This window comes from Erinaceus europaeus, chromosome 9 (genome assembly GCF_950295315.1).
Source record: "Erinaceus europaeus chromosome 9, mEriEur2.1, whole genome shotgun sequence".
In the NCBI taxonomy this organism is placed as follows: Eukaryota; Metazoa; Chordata; class Mammalia; order Eulipotyphla; family Erinaceidae; genus Erinaceus; species Erinaceus europaeus.
This window is the reverse complement of record NC_080170.1, coordinates 62802292-62818193: the sequence shown is the minus strand read 5'-3', so window position 1 is coordinate 62818193 and position 15902 is coordinate 62802292. Positions and strand designations below refer to the sequence as shown.

General features: G+C 43.7%; 1 protein-coding gene across 1 annotated transcript in view; it reads right to left on the bottom strand.

Annotated features, from left to right (window-relative positions):
• Positions 1–15902, bottom strand: part of ITK (IL2 inducible T cell kinase) — a 72656-nt gene that overhangs the window by 37251 nt on the left and 19503 nt on the right. Inside the window, exons 2-4 of the mRNA XM_007528632.2 lie at positions 6893–6997; positions 4787–4868; positions 3590–3718 (exon numbers count right to left, since the gene is read on the bottom strand). Of these exons, the coding sequence (XP_007528694.1) occupies positions 3590–3718; positions 4787–4868; positions 6893–6997 (316 nt within the window). The remainder of the gene's footprint in view (positions 1–3589; positions 3719–4786; positions 4869–6892; positions 6998–15902) is intronic.

The following is a 15902-nucleotide window of genomic DNA, read 5'->3' as shown; positions in this document are numbered from 1 at the left end:
GAATGAGTAGCAGGCATGAGGTCACAAAGCCAGGAAGTTATAGGGATGGGACTTACCCTAGGAGCAGGGGTTTCACCCTTTCAAACCTTGTGCTCTCAGTCACTGCCCTGGACGAGTGCCCAATGCTGGTATTCTCTGAGCCATCACCCAGGGCAGAGGAGTATCTGCTGTGTCCTCAGTACAGTGTGCTTCTAGAAATCTCTGCTTTTAGTTCTCCCAGAACTGTGGTGCATGAGGTGATCCAAATCAACTCTGGGGGAGGGGGAGTATGGGGCAGGAGGAGATAGCTCACAAGACAAGAGGCCTGCATTTGCCTGTATGCATCACAAGTTTGAACCCAGGCACTACACTAGAGATACTAAAGTACTAGAGGAAGCTCTGGATGTTGTGGTATATCCCTCTCCCACCAGTGAAAAAGCAGATTGAAGCAGTGAAGTTGCACATGTGTGAGGCCCTGGCTCCATTGGGGGGAAAAATAAAGATCAGAAAAGAGTGGAAAGACAATGGGCTCATAAACTCAGTGTTTTTATAGGGGTAGATCATCAGTAGAGCAGCTGTGCAATGGTTAAGGGGACAAGACCAGTACAATCAGACCCTTGACTTTGCACAGGGCAAATCCATGTCCTGTCACTGGGGTGGATTTCTCTCATAGAAAAACTCTTCTTTCTATTTTATTCAATGCTGGTATTTGTGAAAATGGCTAAGAATGCCACACTAGTTTTTCAAACTGGGGAAATAATTATTCTTCTTCTTGGCCAGGGGATTGGCAAACTTGAACTTTCTCTCTGTTGGTGGAGGGTGAGAAGTAGTGGGTTTTTTAGTGGTACAGAGAAGGAAGGACTGTGTGGGAGTCAGGAAGTCACGGAAAACCCAGCCTGGCTTCCTCTGAGCACATCCGCCTTGGGCTGTCCATGAGACGAGTTTTTTTTTTCCCCCAATATTTTATTTTACCAATTGACTGATTGACTGGATAGAGACAGAAATAAATTGAGAGGGAGGGGGGAGACAGGGAGAGAAAGATACCATTAAACCTGTGTTCATAATACAAATATAAAGTTAATTTCTTATATATATGCATATTCACATACCCATAAATTCATATTAATTTAAAATACTCTTATTTTGTATTTGCACATAACAGTTTAATTGAAAGTATGCCTCAGCACTCCTAATGCTTTAGTAACAGAATTAATGACATGTATATGTGAAATATCATTTGAGACAACTATACAAATAATTTTTTTTTACCAGAACACTGCTCAGCTCTGGTTTATGGTGGTGCAGGGGATTGAACCTGAGACTTTGGAGCCTCAGACATGAGAGTCTCTTTGAATAACCATTTTGCTATCTACCCTTGCCCAATAAGTTAATTTTTTTCATATACTTAGGCTAGGTGTTTCTTCCTTATACATTTACGTACATTTAAATTAGTATGATGGTTATCAGATGGGGTTGGGGGGAGACTGGAAGGAATGGGCTACCCTTTTTGGCAGTCTGACACTGAAACGTTGATATTAGATACAGTGAGTTTTATACACATAAAATATATCCTTAAAATTATACAATATTATAAACCAATGTAATATCAATAAAGTAAATAAGATGTATAAGTTAAAAAAGAAAGGAAGATGTATAAGTTAAAAAAGGGCAGTAGCACACCAGGTTAAGCTCACATAGTTTGAAGCTCAGGGACCAGCAGCTCAAGGATCCTGGCTCAAGCGTCCAGCTCCCTACCTGCAGGGGGGTTGCTTCACAAGTGGTGAAGCATGTCTGCTGGTGTCTATTTTTCTCTCCCTCTCTCTGTCATCCCTCACCCGCCAATTTCTCTTTGTCCTATCCAACAATAACAACAGCAGCAGCAGCAACGACAACACATAGAAAAATTGGCTGCAGGAACAGTGGATTCATAGTGCAGGCAATGAACCCCAGCAATAACCCTGGAGGCAAAAAGGAAGAGAGAAAGAACAAAAGAAAGACATCTTTAGCATGTTCAATGTTGTTGAAGTTTCCCCCTTACAGGTGGAACCGGGAACTTGAAACCTAGTCCTTGTACATGGTAATGTATATGCTCAGCTGGGTATTCAACCACCCAGCCTCTAGAGGTTTCCATGCAGAAAAGAAATTGACAGGGTAGGAGAGAGGTTGTGAGGAGAAGGAAGTGGAAGCACAGCAGTTCACAGCCTTCATTATCATCCTTCCCTCTTGTTCAGCCAAGGCTTTGCAAAGTATACCTCCTAACCCTGTGAACTTGAGTATACAGAGATGTTCATGGATGTGTCTCACTAACATGACACCTTACATTCCCCAAAGTTGTGAGAGGCGGAGACAGAAATTATAGAGAAGTGCCTTCAGGGCTGAATTGAGTGTACATGTTACCAGGCACAAGGACCTGGATTCAAGCCCCTGTCTCCCACGAGCAGGGTTGGGGGGTGGGGGTGGGGGCAGGCTTCATGAGAGGCAAAGCAGGCTTGCAGGTCTCTCTCTCTCTTTCTATCTCCTCTTTCTCTCTCAATTTCCCTCTGTCCTATCAAAGAAAAATACAAAAATATGGCCAGTAAGAACATCATCCAGGCACTGAACCCCAGCAATTACAAACAAACGAACAAACAAAAGTACCTTCAAATAACCTTGCACTTCTCTGTGTTTTCAGTTTCTCAGATCATCATATTGGTTGAAATCCAAATCCCCAATGACTGAGGCCTTTGACCTCAAAGGCCAAGGAACAAGGTTTTTGGGTTTCACTTTGCATATTTGGGCTATGGCTTCCTTTTTTCTAAGTATGTGGAGATCAAGGGCAAATTTGTAGGGGAGGTGAGGAGAAGCCACAGAGTAATATATGCAGGACTTGCTTGTTTTGGTTGCTTACTTTTACTGCCCCTGTCAAGCAGACTGGGTTGACTGTGTGTAATGAAAACATATGAAATATGATGCCACCGTGAATAGTATCAATTGCCTCTAGTTAATGGAGTCTTTCTGAGGGTTTAAAAATCAACCTTGCCTCTCCAGGGCACTGATTTTGGGGTGATGGCAGCATTCTCAGACCTTGCTGAGAGAGAACTCCTAGAGCTCCTAGGGATTTTGTTCACATGCAAATTCTGACTCAGAAGGCTGGTCAGAAGATGTTGCATTCTCAACAGGCTCCCATCTAATATTATTACTACTGGGCTAGTAAGGGTAACCACACTTGGAGTAATGAGGAACTTAAGTTATTAGATAAAAAAAAGTTGTTAGATCTGGGGCATCCGTTAGAGTGCACAAACTATCTGTGGGCGGGGGGGGGGGGGGGGGAGCTCCATGAGTGGCAGAGCAGTGTCGCAAGTATGTCTCCTCTCTATCTTTTTCTGTCTCTCATTCTCTATTGAAGGGAAAAATAAATACATAAATAAAACGAAGACATTAGATCAGAAAAAAAATAAAGAGATATTAGAATGGAGATAAAAATAAACTTCCGTAGACTAGAGGGAGAGGCATGTCTGTAAATGCAGATATTTGCATTCCATCCATCCCCACTTTGTACCCCTACCCCTATAATGGGAAGCTGGAGATGGTATCAGTTCACAAAGGACAAGGGATATTCCCAGGCTCTTACCATTCTTGGTGGGGTCATACTGGGCACAGCCCATGGCAAGCTTCTCTAACTGGGCACAGCACCGCCACCGCCCATCCAGCCAGAAGTTAGGGTGGTATTTGGGCACCAAGCTGTTGTTGTTCCTTGTCTCTGAAAGAGTTGGCACCAGGAGAATAGTTATTTCCAGTTCAGTTCATCAAGGCCTGATGACTTTGAACTCCTTAATATTGCCTCCTCTTGCCATTCTCTGGTTGGCATGTCTCATTTATCACATAAACAAACTTTATTTCATCATGCTACACTATCCTCAGATAAATAGGGCATTTTTTTCAAGCTGAAATATTTCTGTGCTGTAATTTAAAGAGATTTAGTTTCTAATACCCCTCTATTGAAATAAATGATCCTGCAAAACTTGAAAAATAAAATTGCCTCTTGCTCATAAGCTTCAGTAGATAGTTCCCATAAAAACCAGAAATTGACCTTTTCCTGGGGTTTATTTGATTTATTGTACTACTATTACTATCATTACATTTTTTTTTTTAGAGCATTGAACAGCTCTGGCTTATGGTGGTGCTGGGGATTGAACATGAGACCTTAGGTGCCTCAGGCATGAAGGCCTCTTTGCATAATCTTTATCCTATCTCCTCACACCCCCCCCCCCCCGAGCTGATGTACTTATAAGCGAACAGTGTCATAGTTTGGCATCAGTAGATCTCTTTAAAATAGAGCCATTAGTGAGTCTGGTGGTGGCACACTCCATAGAACACACACGCGTATCCTGTGCAAAGACATGGGTTCAAGGCCCCAGTCTCCACATGCAGTGGGGAAGCTTCACGAGCAGTGAACAGTGGTGCAGGTGTCTCTTCTTCTCTCTGGCTTCCCCACCCCATTTCTCTTTGTATTTATAAGAAAATAAAGAGCAAAGAAATAAAATAAAGATTACTGGAAACAGTGGAATCATACAGGCATCAAGCCACAGTGAAAACCTGGTGGAAATAAATAAATAAATTGTGTAGAAACAACTAGAAGTGGCACAGGAACAGGTGGTGGGCTGCACTTGACCAACCCCACCTCTACTGTTGGCATTGTCTCTAGGGCCCAGGTTGTGGCGTTGGGACTCTCCTCCAGCACCAGCAGGAAGTAATGTTTGACTGCCTGCTGCATCTTGTGCTTTCTGGCCCTCAAGGTGCTCAAGGGCCAGGGACCTTGGACTCTCACCTTCTTTAAGAGCTAGAACCCAGCGTTGCCGGCTCTCCCGGTCAGGAGCAAACACGTACAGGATGTAGTTGTCATGCACAACCTGGAAACACACAGAGGTCAGGGTCAGCAGTGGGACCAGATGAATGACTGAGCCTGGGTCCTGGGTCCTGGGTGAAGGTGGGGGCTCAGGTATTATTAAAGACAAATGTCTGGGTAATTGGAGGACACTTAACCCTTTTGTTTTGTTTTGTTTTTAATAAAGAGGGAGGCAGAGAAAGAGAGTGAAAGAGACCATAAACCGAAGCTTCCTTCAATGAGGTGGAGCCACACATTACCCCAGTGAGCTGTTTTGCTGTCTCCCTGCCTCCCCAAGCTTTATTCACATGTTTGGGTTCCATGCAGATTCAGGGGGAAGTGCCTCAGCATAAGTTTCAGAGTTCAGATGTCAAATAACCAGCAAGTCAGCTGAGGACCAAGTTGTTCCCTCCACTAGGCTGGATTCCCCACCCCCCCCGGATTAATTTCTCAGTGATTAGGAAAATGTTTCTGGGAACCAGGCAGTGGTGCACTTAGTTAAATTGTTGCCATGTACGTGTTACCATGTGCAAGGTCCTAATCCATACCTACATGATAGATGAAGCAGTGTTATAGTTTCTCCTCTTTCTCTACCTCTCCCTCCCTCTCTCTCTCTCCCCCCTCTCTTTCTCTCCCCCCCTCCCTTCCTCCCTCCCTCCCTCTCTCTTTCTCTCCCTCCCTCCATCCCCCTCTCTCCTCTCTTCTCAATTTCTCTCTGTCCTGTCAAACAAAATAAATTAAAAAAAAATTTTTTTTTCAGTTTTTAAAAAATCTTTATAAAAGTTTTTCCTAGCATGGCCTGGGAGTTGGCATAGTGGAAAAACACTGGACTCTCAAGGATGGGGCTGGGCAGGGGGGCAATCCCAGGTTCAAATCCCCATTCTGTTCCAGAGTGCTGCTCTGGTTCTCTGTCTCCTCTCTGTCTCTTTCTCTCTCATTAATAAATAAATAGACATTTATGGCACATGCAAGAGTAAGATGTGAGATCACAGGGAAGAATTTGGGATTTTGAAAAATTCTTTTGAAGTAATATGAGCACCTAAGGAATTCCCCCACTAGCAAAGAGTTCCTGTGTGCTTCTCACCCATCTGACCCCATGATGCCACCTTAAATAACCAGAGTACATTGACAAAACCAGGAAACTGACATTAGACTAACAATGGTAATAGATTTTCTGTGAATTCAACTAGTCTTTTTCAAGCTTTCATTTATGGGTGGAATTTTAATGATAGGAGAACACACATACTTTTGATTTGCGGTTCTAAAAAAACTCCAATTTGTGGAGGTTACTTCTATTTTTTCTAGGGAATTTTTAAATGCCACATTAAAAATAAGAAAAAAGGAACTCAGGGGCCAGACTGTGGCACAACTGGTAGAATGCACATGTTACTATGCACAAGGGCCTGAGTTCAAGCCTCTGGTTCTCACCAAATGGTGAAGAAGAAGGCTGCAGGTGTCTTTCTCTTTCTTCCTCTTTATCTACCCATTCCCTCTCTATTTCTTTCATTCTCCATCAGATGATATTTGTCGTATTTAGGGTGGTATGGCCATAGCTTCTCTGTCTTTACCAGATAGATAAATAAAATACTTTTTAAAAAATTTATACACATTTAAATTTAAACATTCACACAAGGCTAGCAGCTACTATATAAGACAATATTACTTCCAATATCACTCAGACTTTGTAAAACCTGATTCTTTACCCTCCAAGAATGCAAGAAAATTAAAACCAAAGACTACAATCTGTTTTTCCAAACCATGAGGAAGATGCACATAGAGAACATTAGACTTGGGGTCACTGAATTTTTTACTCCCTAGAAATAGAATAATTAAGTCCTTTTTTGAGTGAAAGTAGACATGAAGGAAAGGGGAGTGAGGAGTGCCCACTCTCAGGATTTGTGTGTTTAATCTTTGTTGGATGAAGAAGATGACTGTTTCCTCTTGAGTTAAGCCAGAGTCACCTTTTACTAAACTTCTGTAATCAGTGGTGAGGGCTTAAACCACTGTCCTAAGGAGGTAAAGGTGGTCTTTCGGGCCTGCTGGACTCACCTGGAATGGGTATTTATAGTGGCAGGGGATGCTGATGTCGCTCCTCACAATCTCCACACATTTGATCCGGGAGAGCTCGATGGAGCCCTTCAGTGTGCGCTTTTTCTGTGGGGAGAAAGAAAACATTGTTCAGGTGACTTCTCAGATGAGCACATGGGCTTAATAGTGGTTGAAGTGACTAAGGAAGGCATCATAAATTGATTGGACTTAGGCCAAATTAGCTGGGCAGCCTAGTAAAAAGGCCCAAAGAAGACAAAGCCCAAAAACCTAATTCTGGCTGGGCTCAACACATGATACTCAATGCCTAAACAACTGAGAAAATCTAAGATCATCAGATAAAGACAGGACTACAAAAGTTGCATAAGGGCAAGAAACTGGCCCACTTAATAATGGCCCATTTGGTCACTATTACACAGCCTCATCATCTGGGGCCCTAGTTAGAGAATCCTTGGATTGCCATACACATATATAGGGCTGGACGTCTAAAGGGTCCCTCTCGCTCCACTACCACTGGTCACTTCCATAAGGAACAGCATCTTGTGGGCCCTCCCAGGACATTGTACTCATCATAAAGCAATGATGGTAGGGGTAGCCCCAGTCTCCAAAGGGAGGCTGGGGTTATCCTGCCCTGCCACTCGAAAAAGACTGGCCCTGAAATGAGTGCATCCTAAAATGTTTCTCAGATGTGACCTTAAGCTATAAACTCAGACCATTAGGGACTTAGAGGTTACACAGTCTCTGGTGAGATATATATATATATATATATATCACCTGGAGCAGGAGATGGATGTAAATATTTAATTTTAGCCACAGAATTTTTTTTTCAAGAACAGGAGCTACTCCCTGCTCTAATCCAACTTTCTAGCCCCTTTCTCCACTCTGACACCATTCTCTCAGACAATAGTCTTATCCAGCCTCAGGCTAGCTACCAAACTCAGGCAAAACTACCATAGTTGTGTGCCCCCAACAACATGCCTAAAATGGTTTCCCTAGCTTTCTTCTACCACAAAATCTCTAATCTCATCTGCTCTAATCCTACTTTTTGGTTCCTGTTCATTAACCATTTTGTCTCAATTTAGGTCACTGTCATCTTGCAGACATCAAACTACAGACACTACCATGATTCCATCCCAACTTTTCTGGGCAGATAACCTCACCAATGTGTCCTGGACCCTCATGTCTCCAGAGCTCTGGTCCACTAGGGAAAGACAGAAACAGGCTGGGGGTATGGATCTACCTGTCAACACCCATGCTCAGTGGAGAAGCAATTGCAGAAGTTAGAACTCCTACCTTCTGCTCCCCCAAAACAACCTTGATCCATATTCCCAGTGGAGGAGAAGTGATAGGATGAAGATAAGAGGGCTCTGAACTCCAGCTCTATCTGCACTCAGAGAGACAGAAGGACAAGGAGAGGGACATATGGACGTAGTTAATGTTATCATGAGTGGCTTGGAGGGGAAAAGAAGATTGAATCAGAAAAGGAGGGGGCAACTATGTATAAATGTGGACAGATAGTTGTAGAGAAGATAGTTGGTCCATGTCTACAACCTTAGGGGAACTTTGATGAATTGCAGTGGGGAGAGTGAAGATTCAGAACTCTGGTGGTGGGAATGTTGTGCACTCAAACCCATGTCGACATATAATTCTGTAATATAAAAATAAATAAATTTTTAAAAAATAGAAAGAGCACATGGGACAGTTACCAGAGGAAACTCATTAGCTTTGGGAATCAACCACCCAAAGATCCACACATGACTTCCTGGTTCTCAGAAGTAGAGAAGAACATTCCTGGAAGGATGTGCCCTCTGAATCTTCCTCATGGGTGACTCAGTTGCACCCATAAAACACAGAGTTTTCTTGCCCAGGGACCTTGGGACATGACCTCAGAAATTGTGTCTTTTCTGGACTCTACTGGAATCTGTTTAGAATCTTTTGCCACCAGAAATACATGCCCATAATAACTCTGGGTGGGGTTGGTTGATCTGTTTTCCAAGTGCAGAGAGGCCAAGTGAGAGGCCCTTTCTACAACCATCTACAGCTTCAGGTGGGCAGGGAATGGAGCTCTGAAGGTAGATTGTTTTCCAGATTCTGCTGAGCACCTTCCTTCCATGAGAACATGGTGAAATAGGTCCTGTCCTTCCTGAGAGAGGAGACCAGGGCACTTTGTCACAGGGTCCCAATTGCATAGTGGGTGTCCCCTAGCAGGTGCCCCATTAGGGTGCTGGTGGAGCAGTTTCAACCATTTCAGTTGTAAGGTGAGTTATATCTAGCCATGGAGTGGGGGTGGGGAGTATTGCCCAGTGGGCTAGGTATCCTCAGAGTGCAGGAGACCCAGCAGTAGTGAACATTATGCACCTTCTCCTGAAACTCCCATGGGGTTGGGAAGGCAGACAACTTGGCTGAGTGCTAGTGAGACCACAGAGCCTGTGGGCAGGGCAGGCCTCTTGGGAGATAGGACACTTGACTAGGGGCCATGAAGTTGATACAGGAACAAGACATGGGATGGTTTGGGGAGGAAGCATCCTAAGAGCACAGTACTGAGATAATCAGTTCTGGATAGTGCTGGTAAAATAACTCACTTTTAAGGAAAGAGATTTTTTTTTTTTTTTTTGCCTTCAGGGTTATTGCTGGGGCTCAGTTCCTGCACTATGAATCCACTGCTCCTGGAGGCCATTTTTCCTATTTTGTTGCCCTTATTGTTGTTATTATTGCCATTGCTGTTGTTGTTGGATAGAACAGAGAGAAATTGAGAGGGAACAGAAAGACAGAGAGGCCGGGGGGAGAAAGATAGACACCTGCAGACCTGCTTCACTACTTGTGAAGCAACTCCCCTGCAGGTGGGGAGCCAGGGGCTGGAACCAGGATCCTTATGCTGGCTCTTTATCTTTGCACTATGTGTGCTTAAACTGCTGCACTGCCCAGGCCTCTCTCTTTCACTTTCTCTCTTGTTACCTCTCTGCCTATATAAAAAGAAAGAGAGAGAGAGAGAGACAGAGAGAGAGAGAAGAGAAGAGAAGAAGAAGGAGGAGGAGGAAGAGGAGAAGAAAAGAGAGAGAGAAAGAAAGAGAGATGAAGAAAGAAGATTCCAGATAAGAAATAGTGCCTGAATCATCACCATCAGGGCATTTAAGTGGGGGTAAATATTAACTGGAATGGGGAGGAGGGATACACATGCTGTGTGGCATTTGAAGGCATCACAATCCAAAAGAAATAGAACATGACTTTGTAATTGATTTAATTAATTAGTCCATTTATTTTTGCCTCCAGGGTTATTGCTGGTGCTCAGCGCTGGCACTAGGAATCCACTGCTTCTAGTGGCTACCCCTTTTTTTTCAGTTGTATTGCCTAGTGAAATTTAGAGAGGATGAAAAGATAGAGAGGGAGAGGAGGGAGAGAAAGACAGACACCTGCAGATCTGCTTCACTGCTTGTGAAGCAACCCCCTGCAGGTGGGGAATGGGGGTTTGAAGCTGAGTCCTTGCTCAGGTCCTTCCTTAAAGTATTATGTGCGCTTAACTGGGTGTGCCACCATGCAGTCCCTGTTTTTATATTTATTTATTTATTTATTTTAACAGAGCACTTCTCAGCTCTGGCTCATGGTGTGTTGCAGATTTAGCCTGGGCCCTCCAAGCCTCATTTATGAAAATCTACTGTGTATACCACTGTGCTATTTCCCTAATCCCATAATTAAAAAAATATTAATGCCCACTTCAAAAAAAGAAAAAAGAAAAAAGGAAGAAAGAAAAGAAACAAGCCAAGTTAATTTGAAAGCTGCATTTTGATTAACTTGGCATATGTAGAATACCATCAATTCAGCATGGAATAATCATAGCAATTATGAGATCATACAGCCTTTTTCTCCTGTCTTTTTAAAGTGTATATCTTACAGCACATCTCAGTTGTGTTTTGAATGCTCACAACTACATAAACCATTCAGCTCAATAACACAGGTGGTGGGAAGGACTTATTGAGTCTCTCTCTCTCTCTCTTTCTGTCTCTCTCTCTCCCCTGTTTTTCTTTTTTAGATAGAGACAGAGAAGCACTGAAACTTCCTCCAATGCCGTGAGGGTTGGGCTTGAACTGGGGTGTGTATATGATAAAGCAGTACACTATTTAAGTGAGTTATTTTGCCAGCCTATATTAAACCTCTTTAAGCAGTGCAGCTCAGAGATCCCCAAAGAAGCTCTCTCCTCTACACTCAAAAGAACTTCTTTGACTTTTTAATATCAGTTGACTCCCATCATGGTTTTGAAGGGTCATTTGTGGCAATCTATAAAGGCAGCCAGCTCTCAGCCTTCCTCCGCTGTGGGGATGTATTTGATGTTCTATAGCTAAAACTTATTGTCGGGGGACTAGGTAGTGGAGCACTTAATTGAGTGCATGTTACCAAGGATCCAGGTTCAAGACCCCAGCCCCTACCTGTAAGGGAAGGAAGCTTTATGAGTGGTGAAACAATGCTTCAGGTGTCTCTTTTTTCCTCCCTCTCTACCAACCCCTGCCCTATCAATTTCTCTCTGTCCTATCAAATAAAAGAAAGGGAAAAAGTTTTTTAAAAAATCAGGATTGGGAGTCGGGCTGTAGCGCAGCGGGTTAAGCGCAGATGGCGCAAAGCACAAGGACCGGCATAAGGATCCCGGTTCGAACCCCGGCTCCCCACCTGCAGGGGAGTCGCTTCACAAGCAGTGAAGCAGGTCTACAGGTGTCTATCTTTCTCTCCTCCTCTCTGTCTTCCCCTCCTCTCTCCATTTCTCTCTGTCCTACCCAACAACGACAACAACAATAATAACTACAACAATAAAACAACAAGGGCAACAAAAAGGGAATAAATAAATAAAATAAATATTTTAAAAAATCAGGATTGATGGGTTTGGTGTACAGGCACTGAGCCACAGCAATAACCCTGGTGACAATAAATAAGTAAGTAAATAAATAAATACCATTATGCTAATTCTAAATGACTTGATGATAAGCCACTCTGTCTGTCCTGTCACCCCAGAGTCCCCTGACCCTGGGTTGCTTTGCACCATGACCAAGGAAATAACCTCAGGAGATCAGAAAACTGGATAAACTCAAAGCTCCCAGTCTTAGGCAGTTCCTTGGTGTGTTCACAAGATCTGCTATGTGATGACCATCTGCTACATGGTGAAAGTCTTCAGACAGTCCCTGGTCAGACAGTTAAACACAGTTCCCTCTCTGGGGAACTGTCACTGCCTGTAATCATCCCAGACAGCAGAGATATTTCTGAAAAAAAAATGCCAGGGTGAGCCCTTCCAAGGAAGCCACACAAAAGCCACTGGGTAAAGAGAGGCAGTAATTAAACCCAGACTTCACCCTGCTTTGTCATTCTGCCTGCATGACAAACAAAGGGTGTGCCCCAGTCCTCACCTGACCTTGTCTTGTCAAGGTCAAAGCTGCCTTCCTGCTCCAGAGCTTCATTATCCACACTAATATGTTTCCTGCTATCCCTGTATTTGCATAAAGGCAAACAGGACCACATTCTTTAAAAAAAATTTTTTTAGTAAGTACTTAATTTCTTGCTTACCCCCACCCCCAGAGAAGGTGAGAGCCAGAGGGAGAGAGAGAGAGGGAGGGAGGGAGAGAGAGAGGAGAGACTCCATAGCACCATTCCACAGCTTGTGAATTTCCTCTTTGCACAGTACTCCCATGTAGTAGTTGTGGGCTTGAACCTAGGTCTTTGTGTGGAGCTGTGCACTCCACTGGGTGAGGTATTGAGCTATCTCCCAGCCCTGGAAGCACAACATTTAGATCTCCTTTCTGATAGGTCTGGGAGGGCCTGACCATTGAAGGTGCCTGAGGCTAAAAACACTCAGCCTTAATAATGTGGAGCCCCACAAAATCAGCCCATCCCTAGAATGCGTGCAAGGGGTCAACAGTCTCAACCAGTCCATCCTTGGAATACGTGTTGGAGGCTAGCTGTTTCATAAAACCACAGCTCCACCAGACTTACCATCAGGGAAATTCCCCACTGAACTCTCACTTAACTTTCTTGTTCTCCTTGTCCTATAAGAATCTCCCCCTCTTAGTTGCTTCACAGGCAGTGAAGCAGGTCTGCAGGTGTCTGTCTTTCTCTCCCCCTCTCTGTCTTCCCCTCCTCTCTCCACTTCTCTCTGTCCTGTCCAATAACAACAACAATAATAACTACAATAAAACAACAAGGGCAACAAAAGGGAAAATAAATAAATAAATAAATAAAGATTAAAAAAGGAAATAAAAGAAATAAAAAAAGAATCTTCCTCCTCTGACCCTGCATGGAACTTCATGGGCCCCCACTCTCTCAGGACCCACGAACCTCACCCAGGAACCCCGAATACAGCCCTGTTTAATAATATTCATAGCCTTACTTTTTATATCAGGTCCCTTTCACCACTGACCAGACCTTACACTTTCTTTTCACAGGAATATATTGTCTAGAGAGGAATTTTGGAATATAAGCTTTTGTTCCTTTCTTTCACTCTCTTTTTCTCCCCTTCCTTCCTGCTTGCCTTCCTTCCTTCTTTCTTTCTTTCTTTCTTTCTTTCTTTCTTTCTTTCTTTCTTTCTTTCTTTCTTTCTTGTCCAGAGCACAGCTCAGCTCTGGCTTATGGTTGTCATAGGGACTGAACAATGAGCCTCAGGCATGAGAATCTCTTTGAATAACCACAATGCTAACTTCCCTGCCTGGTCTGTGTGTTTTAGAGAGGGGCAGAGGAACAAATAATAACATGACTGAGCTGATTATTTATTATGATTATTGTTATTATTTGCCACCAGGGGTCTGATGCCTGCATAATGAATCCACTACTACCAAAGGCCATTTTTTTCCCTAAATATTATGATAGAGATAGAAATAGAGCAAGGGAGGAGGATTGGGAGGGAAAGATAGAAACACCTGTTGTACTACTTCACCACTCGTGAAGTTTCTCCCCTACAAGTAGGGAGCTGGGTCCCTGAATATTTTAAAGTGTCTGCTTTATCGGTTGTGCCACCACCCAACCTGTCAGCCAATTCTTTTATTGCAGACACACAACAATCCATCTTATTGTGAGGAAACTTTACTCAGAGGGGCTGAGTCCCATAGGGAATGGAAGAGCAGCAAGGAAGCTCAGCTCTGCCTCTCCAGAGCTTGGGCACTGTTGGGTGGTATGCCACCTCCCCCTGGCTTCTGCTTAACCATATGCCTATATAGGGATTTACTGATCCAAAGCTTTGGTCTATTTACATAAATCACTTTTACATTTACATAAAGCACTCCCTCCAGGGCATTGGTGGTTCAGTGATAGGATTCTCGCCTGTTCGGCCCCCTCCTTGTCACACTCTGATTTTCACCAGTCACTTTTCTCTCCACCCTCTCTATATCACATCCTGTTTCCACCCTACTTGGAGAGTATAAAAACAGCTGCTCTTCTGATTAAAGACACTTGGAAATTGCTTTCCGGCTCCGAGAGTTCCAGAGTGTATCTCCTGCGGAAGTTAGTGCGGCACGAGTTCCTGATCCCTCTCCCACGCAGCAGCCTAGATCGGCTCCAGTTGAGTTCTCTCCAAGCCAGAGAGCACTAGCTCGGGAAGAAGTACCCTCAGGCTATCCCGGCAGGGCACTAACCACTAGGCATCAGGACACTATGCTTGCCCCTGACTTCTAGAGAAGGCAGTCATCTCTCCCATCCAACACTGAACCATCAGTTGCAGGATGGTTCTCTAAACTGAGGCTGGGCTGAGATTTGTTTATTTCCCATTTGGTCACGTGAGACTTATGCTTGATTTCCAAGGTGTGTCCCCTGGTGTCTTGGAATGACAGCTTTTCTGGGTGTCCATGTCTTCCAGCACCTCCACTGGTCAGAAGTGCTGCATCTGCTGTCATTCGGGATTCCACAACCACTCCTCTGGAACTTGGAGGTGGGGGATTTCAAAGTCTAGAACAGGGTGACCTCTGCTGGTCAGCTGTGTTTCCTGAATAGGTGCCTTGACTTTTTACTTGTTTTTTAATCAGATTTATTAATCTATTTCACAAAAGGCAGTGAGACCAGAATGTTGCTCTGACATGAGTGGTGTTGGGGGATCCAACCTGGGGCACCACAAACCTAAGTTCTATACTCTTCCCAGTCAGCTCCCTCCCTGGCTGCCCTATGCTGGTTATTTTTTATTTTTCCAGATAGTGATAAAAAAGAGACCACAGTACCAAAGTTTTCTTCAGTGCAGTGGGGGCCTGACTTAAAATTTTTTTTATGATCAGTAAAGAACTAAAGAAGGGGGGATGGGTAGTGGTGCAGCAGGTTTGAGCCCTCCCAGCACCCATCTGGAGGAGGAAAGCTTTGTGAGTAAAGCAGTGCTGCAGGTGTTTCTCTCTCTTTTTAAATTATTTATTTATTGTTATCTTTATTTATTTGTTGCATAAAGACAGCCAGAAATCTAGAGGAAAGGGGGTTATAGAGAGGAAGAGAGACATAGAGACACCAGCAGCACTGCTTCACCACTTACAAAGCTTTACCACTGCAAGTAAGGACCAGGGCCTCAAACCCAGGTCCTTTCCCATTGTAGCATGTGCATTCAACCCTCTCTATCCACCTCTTCCCTCTTGATTTCTGACTGTCTCTATCCAATAAATAAAGATAATAAATAAAAACAATAAAAGAATTAGAGAGTAAGTGAATGAGAACTGTGAAGAGAGAAATTGTGTGTGAAAAGTACCACTCCAACATCCATGGACTTCTGTTGTTTTCATGTAGTGCCAAAGATGGAATCCATGGCCCTACACATTCAAGTGACAGTCTACTGCTGAGTCACTCCTGGGTCCTCTTACTTGTCTTGCTTCTTTCCTTTCCTTTTTCTTTCTCCCTTCCTCTTTCCTTCCCTCCTTCCTTTCTTCCTCCCTCCCTCTCTTTCTTTCCTTTTGTTCTTTCCTTCTTTAAAAGATACAGAGAGACAAAAGCAGAAAGAGACAGAGAAGAGAGAGAGAGAGAACATGGAAGAGACCTCATCACTGAAGCTTCCTTCAGTGTGGTGAAAGCTAGGCTT